Source organism: Saimiri boliviensis, chromosome 16 (genome assembly GCF_048565385.1).
Source record: "Saimiri boliviensis isolate mSaiBol1 chromosome 16, mSaiBol1.pri, whole genome shotgun sequence".
Taxonomy (NCBI): domain Eukaryota; kingdom Metazoa; phylum Chordata; class Mammalia; order Primates; family Cebidae; genus Saimiri; species Saimiri boliviensis.
The window spans coordinates 13,510,132-13,527,022 of record NC_133464.1 but is presented as its reverse complement, the minus strand read 5'-3'; the positions used below and the strand labels follow the sequence as shown (position 1 = coordinate 13,527,022).

The 16,891-nt window shown below is 39.0% G+C and overlaps 1 protein-coding gene across 7 annotated transcripts in view; it reads left to right on the top strand.

Annotated features, from left to right (window-relative positions):
* PCCA (propionyl-CoA carboxylase subunit alpha) overlaps positions 1-16,891 on the top strand; it is a 445,241-nt gene that overhangs the window by 127,221 nt on the left and 301,129 nt on the right. For all 7 annotated transcript variants that reach the window (XR_012514288.1, XR_012514289.1, XR_012514290.1 and 4 more), the window contains one exon: positions 15,103-15,139. Coding sequence is in view for 3 of the 7 variants with exons in the window: in XM_003928223.3 (XP_003928272.1) it covers positions 15,103-15,139 (37 nt within the window). In the remaining 4 variants the exon portion in view is untranslated. The remainder of the gene's footprint in view (positions 1-15,102; positions 15,140-16,891) is intronic.

The window sequence follows — 16,891 nt, the reverse complement described above, 5'->3', positions numbered from 1 at the left end:
TGCTACCATGGAGAAGAGCAAAGCATACTAGACAGAAAGAATAACAAGCACAAGATTGTTGGCTGAGGTTGAAGTGTACCTGCTACTGAATAAGCAACAGTGAGGCATGTGATTGGAATAGCCAAAGGAGAGACAATTTAGAGATAAGGCAAAAAAGATAATGGTGTAGTAGGGAGCTCAGATTTTTAGGGCCTTGAAGGCTATTTTAGTATTAGGTAAATATCTTCTTCCTATACTGGAGTGCAAGCTTCTGATGGCAGGGATGCTGCTCTCTTGACTGTATCACATGCATATGGTTCCTAAGATATAGTCAGTGCTCACTAAGTATTTGTTGAATGAATAATATTCTAGGAGATAAGTTTTATACATATACCCACTTTATACACATTGCCATTTAGTATATATTGATTAGTCACGTCTATTAGAGACACCAAAGAAACCAAAAACCAAGAGGAAAAATAAAAGACAACAGAAACAGATTCACATATGCTTTAGATATTAGAAATGGCTGAAATAACTATGATTTATATGTTAAAGAAATTTGAGGAAAATATGGAGAAAATAGATAAATATATAAAGAATTCCTGCTGGGCATGGTGGCTCACATCTGTAATCCCAGCACTTTGGGAGGCTGAGGCTGGTGGATCACCTGAGGTCAGGAGTACAAGATCAGCCTGGCCAACATGGCAAAACCCTATCCCTACTAAAACTACAAAAAATTATCCGGGTGTGGTGGTGGGCACCTGTAATCCCAGCTACTCATGAGGCTGAGGCTGGAGAATTGCTTGAACCTGGGAGGCGGAGGTTATGGTGAGCTGAGGTCATACCATTGCACTCCAGCCTGGGCAACAAGAGCAGAACTCTGTCTCCAAAAAAAAAAAAAAAAAAAAAAGAATTTCACAAGAGAATTTGAATATATTTTAAGAATTAAATAGAAAGCCAGGTGTGGTGGCTCACGCCTGTAATCCCAGCTCTTTGGGAGGCTGAGATGGGCTGATCACGAGGTTAGGAGTTTGAGACCAGCCTGACTAGCATGATGAAACCCCATCTCTACTAACAATTCAAAAATTATCTGGGCATGGTAGCATGTGCCTATAATCCCAGCCACTCAGGAGGTTGAGTAGGAGAATCTCTTGACCCTGGGAGGCGGAGGTTGCAGTGAGCTGAGATTGCACCACTGCACTCCAGCCTGGGTGACAGAGCAAGACTCCATCTCAAAAAAAAAAAAAAAAAAAAACAAGAAAAGAAAAGAAAAGATTAAATAGAAATTCTGTAACTCGCCGGGTGCGGTGGCTCAAGCCTGTAATCCCAGCACTTTGGGAGGCCGAGGCGGGTGGATCACGAGGTCAAGAGATCCAGACCATCCCGGTCAACATGGTGAAACCCCGCCTCTACTAAAAATACAAAACATTAGCTGGGCATGGTGGCACGTGCCTGTAATCCCAGCTACTCAGGAGGCTGAGGCAGGAGACTTGCCTGAACCCAGGAGGTGGAGGTTGCAGTGAGCCGAGATGGCACCATTGCACTCCAGCCTGGGTAACAAGAGTGAAACTCCATCTCAAAAAAAAAAAAAAAGAAATTCTGTAACTGCAAATATGTGAAAATAAGGACTTTAGATAGACCTTAACATTGGACTCAACCAAACAAAATGTAGCATCCATGTTACAGCATGTGTCAGTTTTTCTTTTTCTGTGTGTGTGTGACTGATACTCAATTGTATGATTTTACCACTTAAAAAAAAAATCCATTCATTAGTTGAAAGACATTTGGGTTACTTCCTTCTTTTGACCATTGCAATTAATATTGCTACAAACATTTGTATGCAAGTATTTGCTTATATATCTGTTTTTGTTTGTTTGTTTTTGTTTTTTTTGAGACAAAGTTTTTCTCTTGTTGCCCAGGATGGAGTACAGTGGTATGGTCTCGGCTTGCTGCAACCTCCACCTCCTGGATTCAAGTGATTCTCCTGCCTTAACCTCCCCAAGTAGCTGGGATTACAGGCGCCCACCACCACACTCAGATAATTTTTTTTATTTTTTATTTTTAATAGAGAGAGGGTTGCATCATGTTAGGCTGGTCTTGAACTCCTGACCTCAGGTGATCCACCCACCTCGGCTGCCCAAAGAGCTGGGATTATAGGCCTGAGCCATAGTGCCTGGCCATATATCTGTTCTTAAGTTAGTGGGATATGTAAAGGAGTGGAATTGCTGGGTCATGTGATAATTCTATGTTAAGCTTTTTGAGGAACTGTCAGGCATCCAGACCTTCCTTTTTTTTTTTCCTGGAAACGGAGTCTTGTTTTGTCACTCAGGCTGGAGTGCAGTGGTGCGATCTCGGCTCACTGCAACCTCCGCCTCCTGGATTCAAGCAATTCTCCTTCCTCAGCCTCCTGAATAGCTGGGATTACAAGCATCCACCACCACACCTGGCTAATTTTGCATTTTTAGTAGAGACAGGGTTTCACCATGTTCGCCAGGCTGGTCTAGAACTGCTGACCTCAAGTGATCCACCTGTGTTGGCCCCTCAAAGTGATGGGATTACAGGTGTGCAGGCGTGAGCCACTGTGCTCAATAGAAATAATTTTTCATGCTAGTTTTATTTTTAGTTTGTTTTTGTTTATTTATCTAGAGGACATACATATTTTTCTTTTAAATTTGGCTATTAATTTAGGTTTCTTGTATAGTGACTCCACATTCAGTTGGAGCTACACCATTCACATTTACTAGTTTAGATTTATTGAGTAGAAGATTACTTTTGAGGATATCTATGCAGATAGAAATTTGCTGATGGAAATTAATGGTATATTAATTAATTTGAAATTAATTAATATACCATTAATTCCAAATTAATTAGTTTACCAAATTAATTAACCAAATTTTGGAATATCTTGTGTTTTTAACAACTGTGTTAGCAATAGTTTTGCATTGGCAGAGTGCATATACCAATTATAGGTAATTCTATCTTTTAAAAAATGTTTACTGTTCTTTAAAATTAGCCTACAGTATTTTTAAGACTAAATATTTTTCCTTGGTGACTATATTCCACTTTTCTTCCCCCAAGTAGTTTCTACCAGTTATGGTACAATTTTGGTTTGTTACATTTCTCCTTCAAACCTTTGTTTCTTTCTTATTTGAATATTTAGGATGTTACATGGAGACAGTTTCCTCGTACTCCTTTAAAACATTGTGTGCGGTACTTCAGTGGTCTTCTGGAACTGTTTTCTTTATGGCTTATAAGTCTGTCCTTGAATCATCCTTTTCCTCAGAGAGAAACTAATGTTACAAAATGTAATTCTCAAGTAATCATTTGGTATCAAGTATTTGCCTTTAACAAATTTAATTTTATTCAAGATTTCATTACCTTGATATCAGGAACTTGAAAGCAGAGAGAAAGGCATGCACATGAAGATACTGGTAGACGGAAATTGGGATTTTTTTTTTTTTTTAATTTTAGCAATGAATAACATGTCACAGACCCTGATTTCAAAGAGCTTAAACCCTCCTTTGGGAGGACTACAAGTATTGAGGGGATTGAATACATTTTGATAATGCTAAGCTCAAGGGGCAGGGGCGCATATAGGATGGGCATGTAACCTAGTTTTAGGGTGTCATTGCAGATTTTCCAGTGGAAGTGATAGCTAAATGAAACCTGAAGTCTGAGTAGTAGTGAGTTAGATAAAAAGTGAGATCGATGATAGACATAGCTGTATTGTCAGTGGAAACATCTTATTGAGAAAGCTTGGAGGTGAGAGACAGTGAGAACTCTGGAAAGCTGCAGATTTGTAGTATAAGGGGCTGCAGTAAGAAAGGAAGCTAGAGAGAAAATTAGGATACAGATATGTATGGCCTTGAATGTGATGCAACTTATTTTGAAGGCTATTCTTGTAGTTTCGGGGGGCCTCTGAATAATTTCATGCAGGAGAGTTAACATGAAAGAATTGTAGCATTAGAAAACTCATTTTGTTCTGTTGTGTGGAAAATGGTTTGGAGCAGAGCAAAACGTGAAGTTGGTAGACAAATTAGGATCCTCTTCTAATCCAGGCAAGAAACGGCAGACCCCTAAAATAAAGTATTGTATGCTGCAAAGTAGATAGTGTTGAGAAAGACGGTGGAAATTGAATCCGTGGGATTATGTCATCTGTTCAATGTCAGGTGTGAAGCAGAGGGAAGGATCATTGATTATTGTACTACTGCATTTGGTTGTAATACCTATGGGCACACCAGTTTTGGAGGAAATTCATTTAATGTCTTTTAGTTCTAATTGTTCATTAAGAGGAAATAGTAATACACATTTACACCACAGAACAAAGTATGGTTATATATTTGAATGAGTTTTGTAAATTAGGCAGTGTAGATTTAAAGTAGTAATTGTTTTTTTTAATCACCTAATTAGCCAGATTTTAAAAATTGTACTCTTGCTTTAGCAGAAGGAGGCAAATAACTAAAAAAGCTAGTGTAAAGGAAATCATTTTAAAAAGACCCTAAAAACAAAAACCAAAAAGTTGGAGACAAGCTGTGTCTTAGCAATTAGAAAGTATAACATTAAACATTACTATATTTGTTCCTGCTAAACCAAAAATAATTGATTTTCCTGATGATGCCTCAAAGGCTTTATATATATATTTTTAAAAAGACTCAATTATGTCTACTATGCTGTTTTTACAATGATAGAAAAGTGTACTAAATTTTAGAAGGCTTTTTTTTTCCCCTTTGAAACAGGGAGTCTCACTCAGTCACCCAGGCTGGAGTGCAGCAGCATGATCTTGGCTCACTGAAACCTCCACCTTCTAGTTTCTAGTGCCTCTTGTTCCTGAACCTCTCAAGTAGCTAGGTTTACATGTGTGTACCACCACACCCGGCTAATTTTTGTGTTTTTAGTAGAGACAGGGTTTTGCCATGTTGTTCAGGCCAGTCTAGAACTCCTGGCCTCAAGTGATTCACCCCCATGGCCTCCCAAAGTACTAGAATTGCAGGCATGAGCCACTCTGCCTGGCTGAAAGATTTGAAAGTATATTAAAGAAGAAAGAATCTTCTGCCTGACTTGGAGTTAACTAGATTATGTGGAAGCCAGAAAGCCATTCCTGAGTGTAGGATTGTTAAAAAATTTCTGCTTTACTTTATATATGAATGCAGAATAGTTTGAGGAGGGATTTTGGGGTACAGATACAGCTCTTACCTACAGTGTCTTGAAACAAATTTTTTTTTTTTTTTTTTTTTTCCATAAACAGTCACTGATTCCTTCTAGAACCAGCTGGAGAAAGTAAACTCCTAAGTGGCTTTCATATGAATGGGTAGCAGGATTCTTATCCACAGAGTAGAAAATTAAGGGTTGGTAAATAGGCAGTAGCAAGTGAGGACAATGTTGTCTGAATCGTGGATGGCAGTCAGTGTTGACACTAATACCAGTATCAAAATGTATGGGTTATTTAGCATCTGGGGAGAATGATTCCAATTTGCCTGTGTTTGTTGTAGTGTTTTCTGGGCTTTCCTCTGTTTTGCCCTGTTCACCATAAATACTGAGTTGATAGATTGTCTGATCCAGTGCATTGTGAGAGGTAAAGTACATGTTTTTTTCCAGTATTATAGTGCCAGGATTAGTTCTATGGTATTTAGGTTCAGAAGATGAGTAATGACACAGACTATAACAACTAAGGCCAGTCAGGGAAGGTACCAACATGGTAGTTTGGGGTGGTGGACTGCCCATTTTCTCACAGTTACTAACCTTTATTAAGTGCCTACTGTGAGCCAGGTACTGTTCTAATGCGTTGCAGCCTTGACTGATTTCATCTTTTTAATAACCCTATGAGATAGATACTGTTATTATGTCCATTTATGAGGAAACCGAATACCAGACAGGCACTCTAGTAATTTAGTTACAGTCACAGAGGCAGTATTGGAGCCCATGCCTTCTGGTTTAGCGCCTGTGCCCCCCCACTTTTATTTTTTGAAATGAAGTCTGTTCTGTCACCCACACTGGAGTGCAGTGACACTATTTTGGCTCACTGCAATCCCCACCTCCCAAGTAACTGAGATTGCTGGCATACCCAGCTAATTTTTTTTTAAGTAGAGACGGGATTTCGGCCTTGTCTTGAACTCCTGACCTCAAGGGATCCACCCCAAAGTTCTGGGATTACAGGCATGAGCCACTGCTCCTGCCCAATGCCTGAGCTCTTAACTGCTAGACTTGGTTGCCCCACAGGCCGTGCTCCAGGTATTAAGAAATAAATGAGGCTTGCAGAAAAGGCACCAGATTTTTGTTAACTCTTTTTACGTTTTTCTGGTTGGGTTGGATGATAAGAGCCCACTTAATGTGAGTTGTGTTGTAATTGGAATAAAATAAATGGGTACTGGTTTGCTTGGTTTCTTTACTTTTTCTTTATTTCTTAAGCGGCTCTTTTGGAATTATATACTTAGTACTTTCCTGTAACTCTTTCCTCATCGGTGCTCAAAGGAGTTAAATGACTTCAGAACCTGAGTGTGCCTTCCCTCAGGACAAGCTGGGATTACAGAAAGAGTGGATCACGGGGATATTTGTCACTCAGAAGAATAGAATAGAAAGATATCATTGGACCCTTCTTTTTCCTGCCTCCTAATTGGAAGCCATCGGGAATAATACGATCCTCTGAGCATTTTGGCTGACATATTTTTAATTTTTTTGTATGCTTTTGTTTTCTCAATTGTATTACTTATAATATGAAAGTAAAAATACTGTAAACACTTCAAATGAAAAATTTTTAAGGAAATGAATAGCATCAAATTTGTTTTATGCCTTCAGATGAAATTTTTATATTCGATTTTTTTTTTTTTCCCAGACAGGATCTTGCTCTGTTGCACAGGCTGGATTGCAGTGGTGCAATCTCGGCTCACTGCAACCTCCCCCTCCCCAGTTTAAGCAATTCTCCTGCCTCAGCCCACCAAGTAGCTGGGATTACAAGTGCACGCCACCATGCCTGGCTAATTTTTTAATTTTTAGTAGAGATAGATATGTTTCACCATGTTGACCAGGCTGGTCTCAAACTCCTGACCTCAGATAATCTGCCTGCCTCGGCCTCCCAAAGTGCTGGGATTTATAGGTGTGAGCCATCATACCTGGCGTATGTGTTTTTTCTTCCACTTTGGGGGGATTATTATGTTAGAAATTTTCTTTTAATAAATTATAGGATATTATTGAATATTATGTTAACAGAATCTATTGTTCTAAGTCCTTTCATATTTTCATGTATTGGGTGTCCTATAATTAATAGATGTAAGAGCTGTCTTAAGAATATTCTGAAGAGTGTTAAGCAGAATCAGCCCCACTTTTTCTTCAAATATTGCCAAGCTGTGTTTGTGAAGACGTAATGTTGTTTTGTTTAAAATACATTTATTTTATATAAATAAAGAACAAAGGCCAGGTGCAGTAACTCATGCCTGTAATCCTAGCACTTTGGGAGGCTGAGGTGGGTGGACCCCTTGAGGTCAGGAGTTCAAAACCAGCCTGGCCAACATGGTGAAGCCTCATCTTTGCTAGAAATACATAAAAATTAATCATGTGTGGTGGCATGTACCTGTAATTCCAGCTACTTGGGAGGCTGAGGCAGGAGAATGGCTTGAACCTGAGAGGCGTAAGTGGCGGTGAGCCGAGATCATACCACTGCACTACACAGCCTGGGCGACAGAGTCTCAAAGAACAAAGTGTGTTTAGTAAATAAAGTTTAACCTTTTACATTTTTATGAAATAAAGTTTAATATCTGTACATTGAAACGAGCTGCTTTCTGCTATTTTGTAGTATAGCTGAAACTTGTGGCTTTTCAATTTGAGAACTTATTGCCATGTAGAATTTGATTTTTTTCCCTAATGCAATACTTTACTTAAAAATTATAATAGAGTAGAATTTTTTTTTTTTTTTTTTTTTTTTTTTTTTTTTTTTAGAAGAGCAGGTTTTATGAAACCTAAATTTCAAACTCTGAAAGTTGCATGATGTGGTGGAAGAGGTACTGGACTGAAAATTCTGAGACAGGTAAATATTGAGCATGGTTTTACCCAGTGCCAACAGTATTTCATTGAGTGTAACTTTTTTTTTTTTTTTGAGACAGAGTCTCACTCTGTCACCTAGGCTGGAGTGCAGTGGCCTAATCTTGGCTCACTGCACCCTCTGCCTCCCAGGATAAAGCAATTCTCCTGCCTCAGCCTCCTTAATAGCTGGGATTACAGGCGCCCACGACGATGCCCGGCTAATTTTTGTATTTTTAGTAGTGACGGGGTTTTACCATGTTGGTCAGGCTGGTCTTGAACTCCTGACTTCATGATCCACCCGCCTCAGTCTCCCAAAGTGCTGGGATTACAGGCGTGAGCCACCGCACCTGGCCTAGTGCACCTTGTTTTAAACTGAAGCAAAACCAAAGCCTGTCTTGTTCTTGAGTCCTTACCTGAACCCCTACCCTTGGATGTCAGTTAACTCACTTATAAAACCCCTGCCCTGGAGATGAATAGTTCTGTTAGCATTTATGAGACTGTGTCTTATCCTAACATACTTAATTTTATGGGAGCTGATGGATAGTTGTTTATTCAGGAAGAAATAATGTATTGATCATGTTAATTTGCTAAATTCCGGGGATTTAGTAGAGATTAAAACAGCTAGTCATTGCCCTCATGGAGATTAACTGTGACAAAGTTATCAGAATTTCAGGGCATGGTATATGTGATCATGCAGCCATGACACCTAGCCAGATGTGGAAGGACTGGAAGGGCATCCTAATCAAAGTGACAGACTGGGTGTGGTGGCTCATGCCTGTAATCCTAACACTTTGGGAAAACAAGGTGGTGAGTCACCTGAGGTCAGGAGTTCGAGATCAGCATGGCCAAAATGGTGAAACCCCATCTCTACTTAAAATACAAAAATTAGCCAGGTGTGGTGGTGTATGCCTGTAGTCCCAGCTACTCAGGAGGCTAAGGCATGAGAATTGCTCGAACCCAGGAGGCTGGGGCTGCAGTGAACTGAGATTGCACCACTGCACTCCAGCCTTGGTGACAGATTCTGTCAAACAAGCAAACCAACAAATAAATAAATAAAAGTGGCTTTGTTTGAAACTGGAAGCATGCCACCCTGGACTCTGGGAGGAAGTGGTCATTTTCCTATCACCTAGACTACTGCCTCCCAGCCCAACTCTTCAGATCCTTCTTGCTGCTCAAAGTGTTCATTTGTTTGTTCATTCCTTCGTTTATTTTTCCAACAACTATTGATTGAATAACAACTTGCCAGGCACTGTGCTCGGGATTCGAAATACCTAACTGGAACCAGCTGGACAGAGGTTTCTGTCTTTATGGAGCTTACATTTTAAAGGGCTAGGGAGGTACGTGCTGAGTGTGGACAGTGCAGATGCTATGCCAGAATTCTCCAGCCTGCAGCCAGAGTGAGCCCTTCATTTCCTTACTCTGAGGTTGTGGTTCAGTCTCTTTCATGTGGCTGTGAGGCCCTACTTCCCCCTAGCCTCTCTCTTTAGGTCCCAGACACTCTGTTTTTCCCTATGCTTTTATTTGCTCCTTTCAGTCACCATGCCCTAGAAAGTTTTCAGGAATCTATTTTTGAATTAGAGATCCCCTGGTGTCACATGCCCTCTGTGAAATTTCTGCATAACATGGACCACATAATCATTCCTTAGCTGCTGTGTCACCATATTTAAGGTTTGTCTTTTCCACCAGCCTGTAAATTACCTGTCGGCCAAGGTGATGCCTTTCTTGTTCCATCCTGTGTTTTCAGGGCCCAGAATCGGGCCTATTGTAATAAGAACTGGTTTGGTGAAAGGGGAGGGAGTTCCTGGCTGAGCCTGGCTGAACTGAGGTTGCTCGAGGCTGGGGAGACTTCCTGGGCCTTGGGCTACAGGGTAAGGTGGGAGATGAAAAGGGCTGGGGCCGAGACTCATGCCTAGGCAGGCAGGATCAAGTATTGAAACCAGCCTACGGAGTTCAAACTTGGTTTTGAAGCAATGGGATGTCATGAAAAGCTTAAGTGGATTGTGGGGAATCCTAGTTTGTTTTGATAACATTTAATGCTCTTGAAATCATTAATAATTAAAAAAAAAAACAACTAAAGTCATGGCTAATTTAATTTTTAAACTATGAAAATGTGAAGTATGGAATTATGATACTTATGGTAAAAAAGTTCAGTGTGTACCTAAGAGTATACAATCTTAAATTTCCCTTTTCCTACAACTTCTAATCCTACCTTCTAAATTTATTTATTTATTTATTTTTAATATAGACAGGATATCCAGATGTTGCTCAGGTTGGTACTGAACTTCTGTGCTCAAGCGATCTTCCCGCCTGGGTGGGAGTTACCACACTCAGCTCTCTAGCCTACTTTTGAGCAGTAATTTGGGTTTCTGTAGCTGTCTATGTATAAAACTTTCCTGTGCATTCAAATAATATTTCTGTCTTAATGTTGGTAAGGTCATACTCTGTATACTCCTACTTGCTATCCCCACCCCCAGTATATATTTTATTTTGCTTATCTTTACATTGTAAGAGTGATTCTCTTAAAACCTTATTGTTGTTCATCATTGCTGCTCATAGAACCAAGGCATCTCAGACCCTGTACCAAATCCCATAAGGCCTGGCCAGAACAGGGCCATGCTGTCCATGCGTCCTCATCTTGTGCTTTGCTGCTGCTTTCTTACTGTGTTTCAGCTTAGCTGCCTGATACTCTTTCCCTATTAAATTGCTTCCTCATCTAGGGTTTTTGTATATGAGGTTCCCTCTGTCTAGTGTCTTTTCTTCCTGATCTTTCCATGGTAGCTAGGGGTGTGTGTGCGTGTGTGTGTGCGTGTGTGTGTGTGTGTGTGTGTGTGTGTGATGCAATCCTCCTGCCTTAGCCTCCCAAGTAGTTGGGACTACAGGTCCCACCATATTTTTTTTATAGAAACAAGGATCTTGCCGTGTTGCCCAGGCTAGTCTCAAACTCCTAACCTCATGTGATCCTCCTACATTGGCCTCCCAAAGTGCTGGGATTACACGTGTGAGCCACTGTGCCTGGCCTGGCTAGATGTCTTTATCCTTAGGTTTAAAATTTTATTCCAGAAGAGCCCTTTCTGAGCAGCCTGTCTGAAACAAGTTCTCCCTAGTATTCTTGCCTTAGTTTTCTTTGTTCCTGTGTAACATTTATTTTACTTACCAATTGATTCGTTTTTTTTTTTTTTCTGTTTCTCTCATTAGTTTGTAATAAGCTGCATGAGGGCAGAAACTCTATTTCATGGAGTGTTGCTGGGTAGATACTTACTGAATTATTGTATAAGTAAAAGACTAAGAACATCTAGATCAACTACATTCTTTTTAAAGGCCAATATTTCATTTTATGGGTGTACCAGTCCCTTATTGAAGGCCTATAAAATTGTTTTTCAGAATTTTTTTCTTATCGAAACACTGCCAATGAATTTAAAATAATGGATTTCTTTATATTTCTCTCTGTGTCCATTCATGTGTTTATTATTTCTGTAGAATGACTGCCCAGGAGTAAAATTTCAGGAACAAAACTTCAAACTTTTGATAGATACTGACAATTTCTGTGTGTGTGTGTGTGTGTGTGTGTGTGTGTGTGTGTGTGTGTGTGTGTATGTGTGTGTGTGTGTTTCTTTTTGAGACAGAATGTCCTTTTGTCATTCAGACTGGAGTGCAGTGGTGTAATCTTGGCTCACGGCAACCTCTGCCTCCTGGGCGCAAGCAGTTTTCCTGCCTCAGCCTCCCGAGTGGCTGGGAGTGCCTGCTGCCACACGCAGCTAATTTTTGTATTTTTAGTAGAGATGGGATTTCACCATGCTGGCCAGGCTGGTCTCGAACTCCTGACTTCAAGTGATCTGCCCACCTCAGCTTCCTAGAGTGCTGAGATTACAGCTGTGAGCTACTGTGCCAGACTGACAATTTCTTTTAAAAATATTGCACCGGCCGGGCACGGTGGCTCAAGCCTGTAATCCCAGCATTTTGGGAGGCCGAGGCGGGTGGATCACGAGGTCAAGAGATCGAGACCATCCTGGTCAACGTTGGTGAAACCCCGTCTCTACTAAAAATACAAAAAATCAGCTGGGCATGGTGACGCATGCCTATAATCCCAGCTACTCAGGAGGCTGAGGCAGGAGAATTGCCTGAACCCAGGAGGCGGAGGTTGCGGTGAGCCGAGATCGTGCCATTGCACTCCAGCCTGGGTAACAAGAGTGAAACTCCGTCTCAAAAAAAAAAAAAAAAAAAATTGCACCGCCTGGGTGCGGTGGCTCACATCTGTAATCCCAAAACTTTGGGAGGCCAAGACGAGTGGATCACCTGAGGTCAGGAGTTCCAGACCATCCTTACTAACATGGAGAAAACCTGTTTCTACTAAAAATACAAAAAAAAAAAAAAAAAAAAAAATAGCTGGACGTGATGGCTCATGCCTGTAATCCCAGCTACTTGGGAGGCTGAGGCAGGAGAATTGCTTGAATCCAGCAGATGGAGGTTGTGGTGAGCCAAGATCGTGACATTGCACTACAGCCTGGGCAACAAGAGCAAAACTTCGTATTTAACTTTGTCATCCTGGCCGTTATCAGATTTTAATTTGCTAGATGAAAAGTGAGATCTCATTGTTTTAATTTGTATTTCTGTAAATATGACCAAGGCTGAGCATAGATATTATCCTTTTGGAACTGTTTTTGTGTGAACTTTTAATTTAATCTTTTGCCCATTTTTGGTGATGATTTTTGGTCTTTTTAAAGTTAATTCAGAGTTTTATTTAAAAAATTTAAACTTACGATGTTATTGGGAAACTTTACAGTGTGATGTCACTTAGTGCCAGTGAATTTGGAGCTATATAGGGCTTTTTATCTCTTCAAAAGTAAGTTTGTAGAGCCAGATAATAAAACTTTATGTTCTGAAAGACCATATTGGAGCTGAATGTATAATATTTAGTAGTTTATTATTGAACATGTAATAGAGCTTTTAATTTTAAATGTCCAGTGCATAATAGGTCCTCAGTAAAATATTTTTGGATGAATGAGTGATAAGTGAAAAGTTAACTTTTAAGGCAGTTTGATTTTATTTGAAAGTTGATTGAGTAGAATTTGATTTTCATAGTAAGAAAACTTAAGCATACTGTTAAGTTGAAAGATAGGATTGCTTTGTGGCATTCTATGGAAGTGTTAGTTTTGTGACAGTGGAATTTTTAGTTTGCTATGTGAGAGATAGATATGGCTTTATATATCCACGCACACAACTGTAACACTTACATAAAAATAAGGGACAAAATATGACTAATGAATTTTTGACTTACCTTTTAAAACTTGACTGTTCTCTGAAGCGATAAACTTTTTAGATAGCAGGTTATTTTCTCTCATCACATTGGAAAGAAAAGAAATGTTAAAGTTTCCTTCTAGGTTTATTATAATCCATTCTTCATCAGCCATCACTCTTCCTGTATTTTGTTCAAGAGGCACTAATTGTTCGCATTTGGCAGGTTTAACACTTCCTGACAGAGAGGCTATTAAGGGGAAGTATTCTCCAATAACTGTCACTGGCTGGAACAAAGAACCTTCCAACTCAATGTGTGGAAACCACTAACATTCTTAAATGACCCTTTTCATGGATTTTTATCCCTTTAAGCTAAAATTTGGAGAATGTAGGGTCAGCGAAAACAGCAAGGTGTAATAAAGCAGTAAACCTTGATTTTAGAAGGCATAGGGTGGGAGGTATAGATTTATCTCTGACTTGAAAACAATTGTTACTTGGAAAATCTCATTAGCAGATGTGACTGCTTGGAGTAAAAAAAACTTAAAACTGATGTTGCTTTCAGGACTGCTTTGAACTTAACAAGCACCTATTTGTGGAGCAGACTGGCTAATGAAAGGAAATTAAATTTTTCTGACAACTTCCCTTTCCAACCTCCTTATTCAGGGGATGTTATTAGGTACTGAAGACCTTTAAGGAAGATTTTTTTTTTTTATTAGACATAAGTGAACCAGTTATAAACATCCCCCTTCTCCCCGATTTCTGGGAGGATTCTGACATGGTTGTTCTACATTTTAAATGTATTAGCTTAAAAGCTTAGCAAACACTGGGCTTCACTTCAGCATATTTAGTCATTTTCTAAAAATGTAGTCATACTTACCAGCTGTGGTTTCAAAACAATATTGTCAGTCTTTGTGATACTTTAGTTCGTGTCACTGAATTACACTTACACACACACACACACACACACACACACACACACACGAAGGAGGGTTATATTTAAACATTATCTTTATTGTTATTTGGGGAAATGGTTCAGGAGTGTCCTGTGTTGGATGTGTTAGGTGTGGGTTAATGATCAGTGAAATTAGTAAGATTCAAGGGAATTTTTTGTCTTTTCAGCTTCTTAGAGGTAGAAGTGGCACTGGTTAATATTTAGCAATAACTAATCCTTAAATGGATAAACTCTTACCTCTTACTGTTTAGGAAGGCATTTTCTTTCTTTGGCTTTTTGGAGTTTTTTTCTCCAGTAGTTGGTTCATTGAAATTAAAATTTTAATTTATGTAACAAGGTACAATTGTAGAGATAAAATATATACCTTAAAAAAAGACAAAAGAAAAAAGTAGAACAGAAAAGGTAATGTAGATTACCAAAGGGATTTTTTGGAACAATTTGTAATTCCTGTGGGTACTGGAAATTACCTTTATATTTCTGGAAAATCAATCAACTACTCCCAAACAATAGAGAATCAACTCCCCCTGCTGACAGAATTTAGGAAAACATGACACATAATAGACAGAAACAAGCTGGCTGCGGACAAGCTTTAATGACCTGATTTATGATTCAGTATTGATTGTAAACATCTAAATTCTGCCGTTAAATTCCGGCAACTGCACCAAATCATTGGCAATTCTAGTAGTGCTTCCTGCCAGCTCATTTCAACTGCTTTGAGTTTCTTAATATAATAATGATGAGGTAGAATTTACATTCCACTTATGGTATTAATTTTACATTTCTCTGAATGAAAAGGGTTAGAAGGTTGTAAAATAGAACATTAAATGAATCGGAGGAGACAGTAGTGCAATATATGACTGCCCTAAAGACATTGTGCAATGCCTCATGGGATTAATGTTGAGTCTCATTTCCTGCTTTTACAGGATGCAGAAGAAGCTGTCAGAATTGCAAGGGAAATTGGTAAGTCCTTAAATTAACTTTGGTAGGGTTTCTGTGTCTTTCAGTAGACACGGTTGAGTCAACATGTAATATGTAATTCCCATAGAGCAAATAATATTTTAATAGTTTTAGGTTTTGATTACTTGTTGCTCTGGAAGAATTTATCAGTTGAATTGCCAAATTCTATTATTAAAGGAGACTTTAAAAAGTAATTTGACCTTAACTACCCATAGCTCTTTTGTAAGATGAAATCACAGGCCAATTCAAAGAAGGAATTGTCTTAAGAATTCTTAAGATTGGATATAAGTTTAATGTCAATTTATATGTACATAGTTGAATGTGGTTTGTTAAAATTAAGGACATTTGGATTAAAATGAAGATACCACATTTGACATAGTTCTTTTAAGTTTTTGCCTTTTTCTAAGATGTTAGGTATCAACTGAATCCTGCTAGATGGGAAAGATAAAATAAATAGGTAAATTACAACTGAATGTTCTGAATTGTAATAAAAGGTAGACTGGAGGACTTTTTAGTGGCTGTTTTACATATACTTGTATTTGGGCAGTGTTTCCCAACTTTTTAATTTTAAACATATTCTTGGTGCTCATGAGAACTATTTTTGGTATATGCTAATTGAGAAAATGTGTAAGGGCATGCTGTTATGGATTAACAATAATATTGTTAAATGGCCAGGCACGGTGGCTCATGCCTGTAATCCCAGCACTTTGGGAGGCCCAGGCAGGCAGATAACGAGGTCAAGAGATCAAGACCATCCTGGCCAACATGGTGAAACTCTTGTCTCTACTAAAAATACAAAAATTAGCTGGGTGTGGTGGCGCATGCCTGTAGTCCTAGCTATTCGGGAGGCTGAGGCAGGAGAATTGCTTGAACCCAGGAGGCGGAGATTGCAGTGAGCCGAGATCGCACCACTGCACTCCAGCCTGGTGCTTGGCGACAGAATGAGACCTTTGTCTCAAAAAAAAAAAAAAAAAAAAAAAAAAACAAACATTAAATAACTTTACAGGTTTAAAATCAAGTCAGTGATTGTATATATTTGACAGAAATTTGTACAGAGGTGAAAGAAATTGGGTAATGCTTGTAATCAGCAATCCCAGCATCTTCTCAGCATTCCTGCACTCCTCAGTCCAAGCATCTCATCACACCACTCAAGCATTTCTATAGGCCTGTTTTCTCATTAAGATTATTTAGATCTATTTACTGCCTCAAGAAAGCATTTGATTTGGCAGAGTTTATATTGTTGCGATATATAGAAATGCCTTATTGGTCTGGAAGTGATCGCTTCTACTAATAAGTGTATTCTTTGCAAATGGGACAGTCTGGCTTAGCAGGTCTTTAGTGACCTGAAAAGCAGCTTGGCTTATTGCATCCTCGTTTCTAGTTGGTTCTGTCTAAATTATTTGGACTTTGCTCGTCATTAATTGTGTTTTGTTGTTTGCTTTGCAAAAATCTATCTTACTGATAAAGGTCCTGGATTTAAGACCAGACCATAGAAAATCCCATGTTATCTGATTGCCTCATCTCTTTATTAATGTGTTTTCAGAATCATCAACATTTCAAAACACATTTCAGTATTTCATAGGAACATTTGCGAGACTGCTAAATAAATTGGACTGTATGGAACTGATTCTGTGATTTCTTTGTTGAGAAAAATCAAAAGTTTCTGTTCATGGTTTGAAACCACTGGTGTTCCTCATTGCCTGAGAGGCATATAATATACCTACTGGCTTTTGAGGATAGTTTTCAAAAATAGTT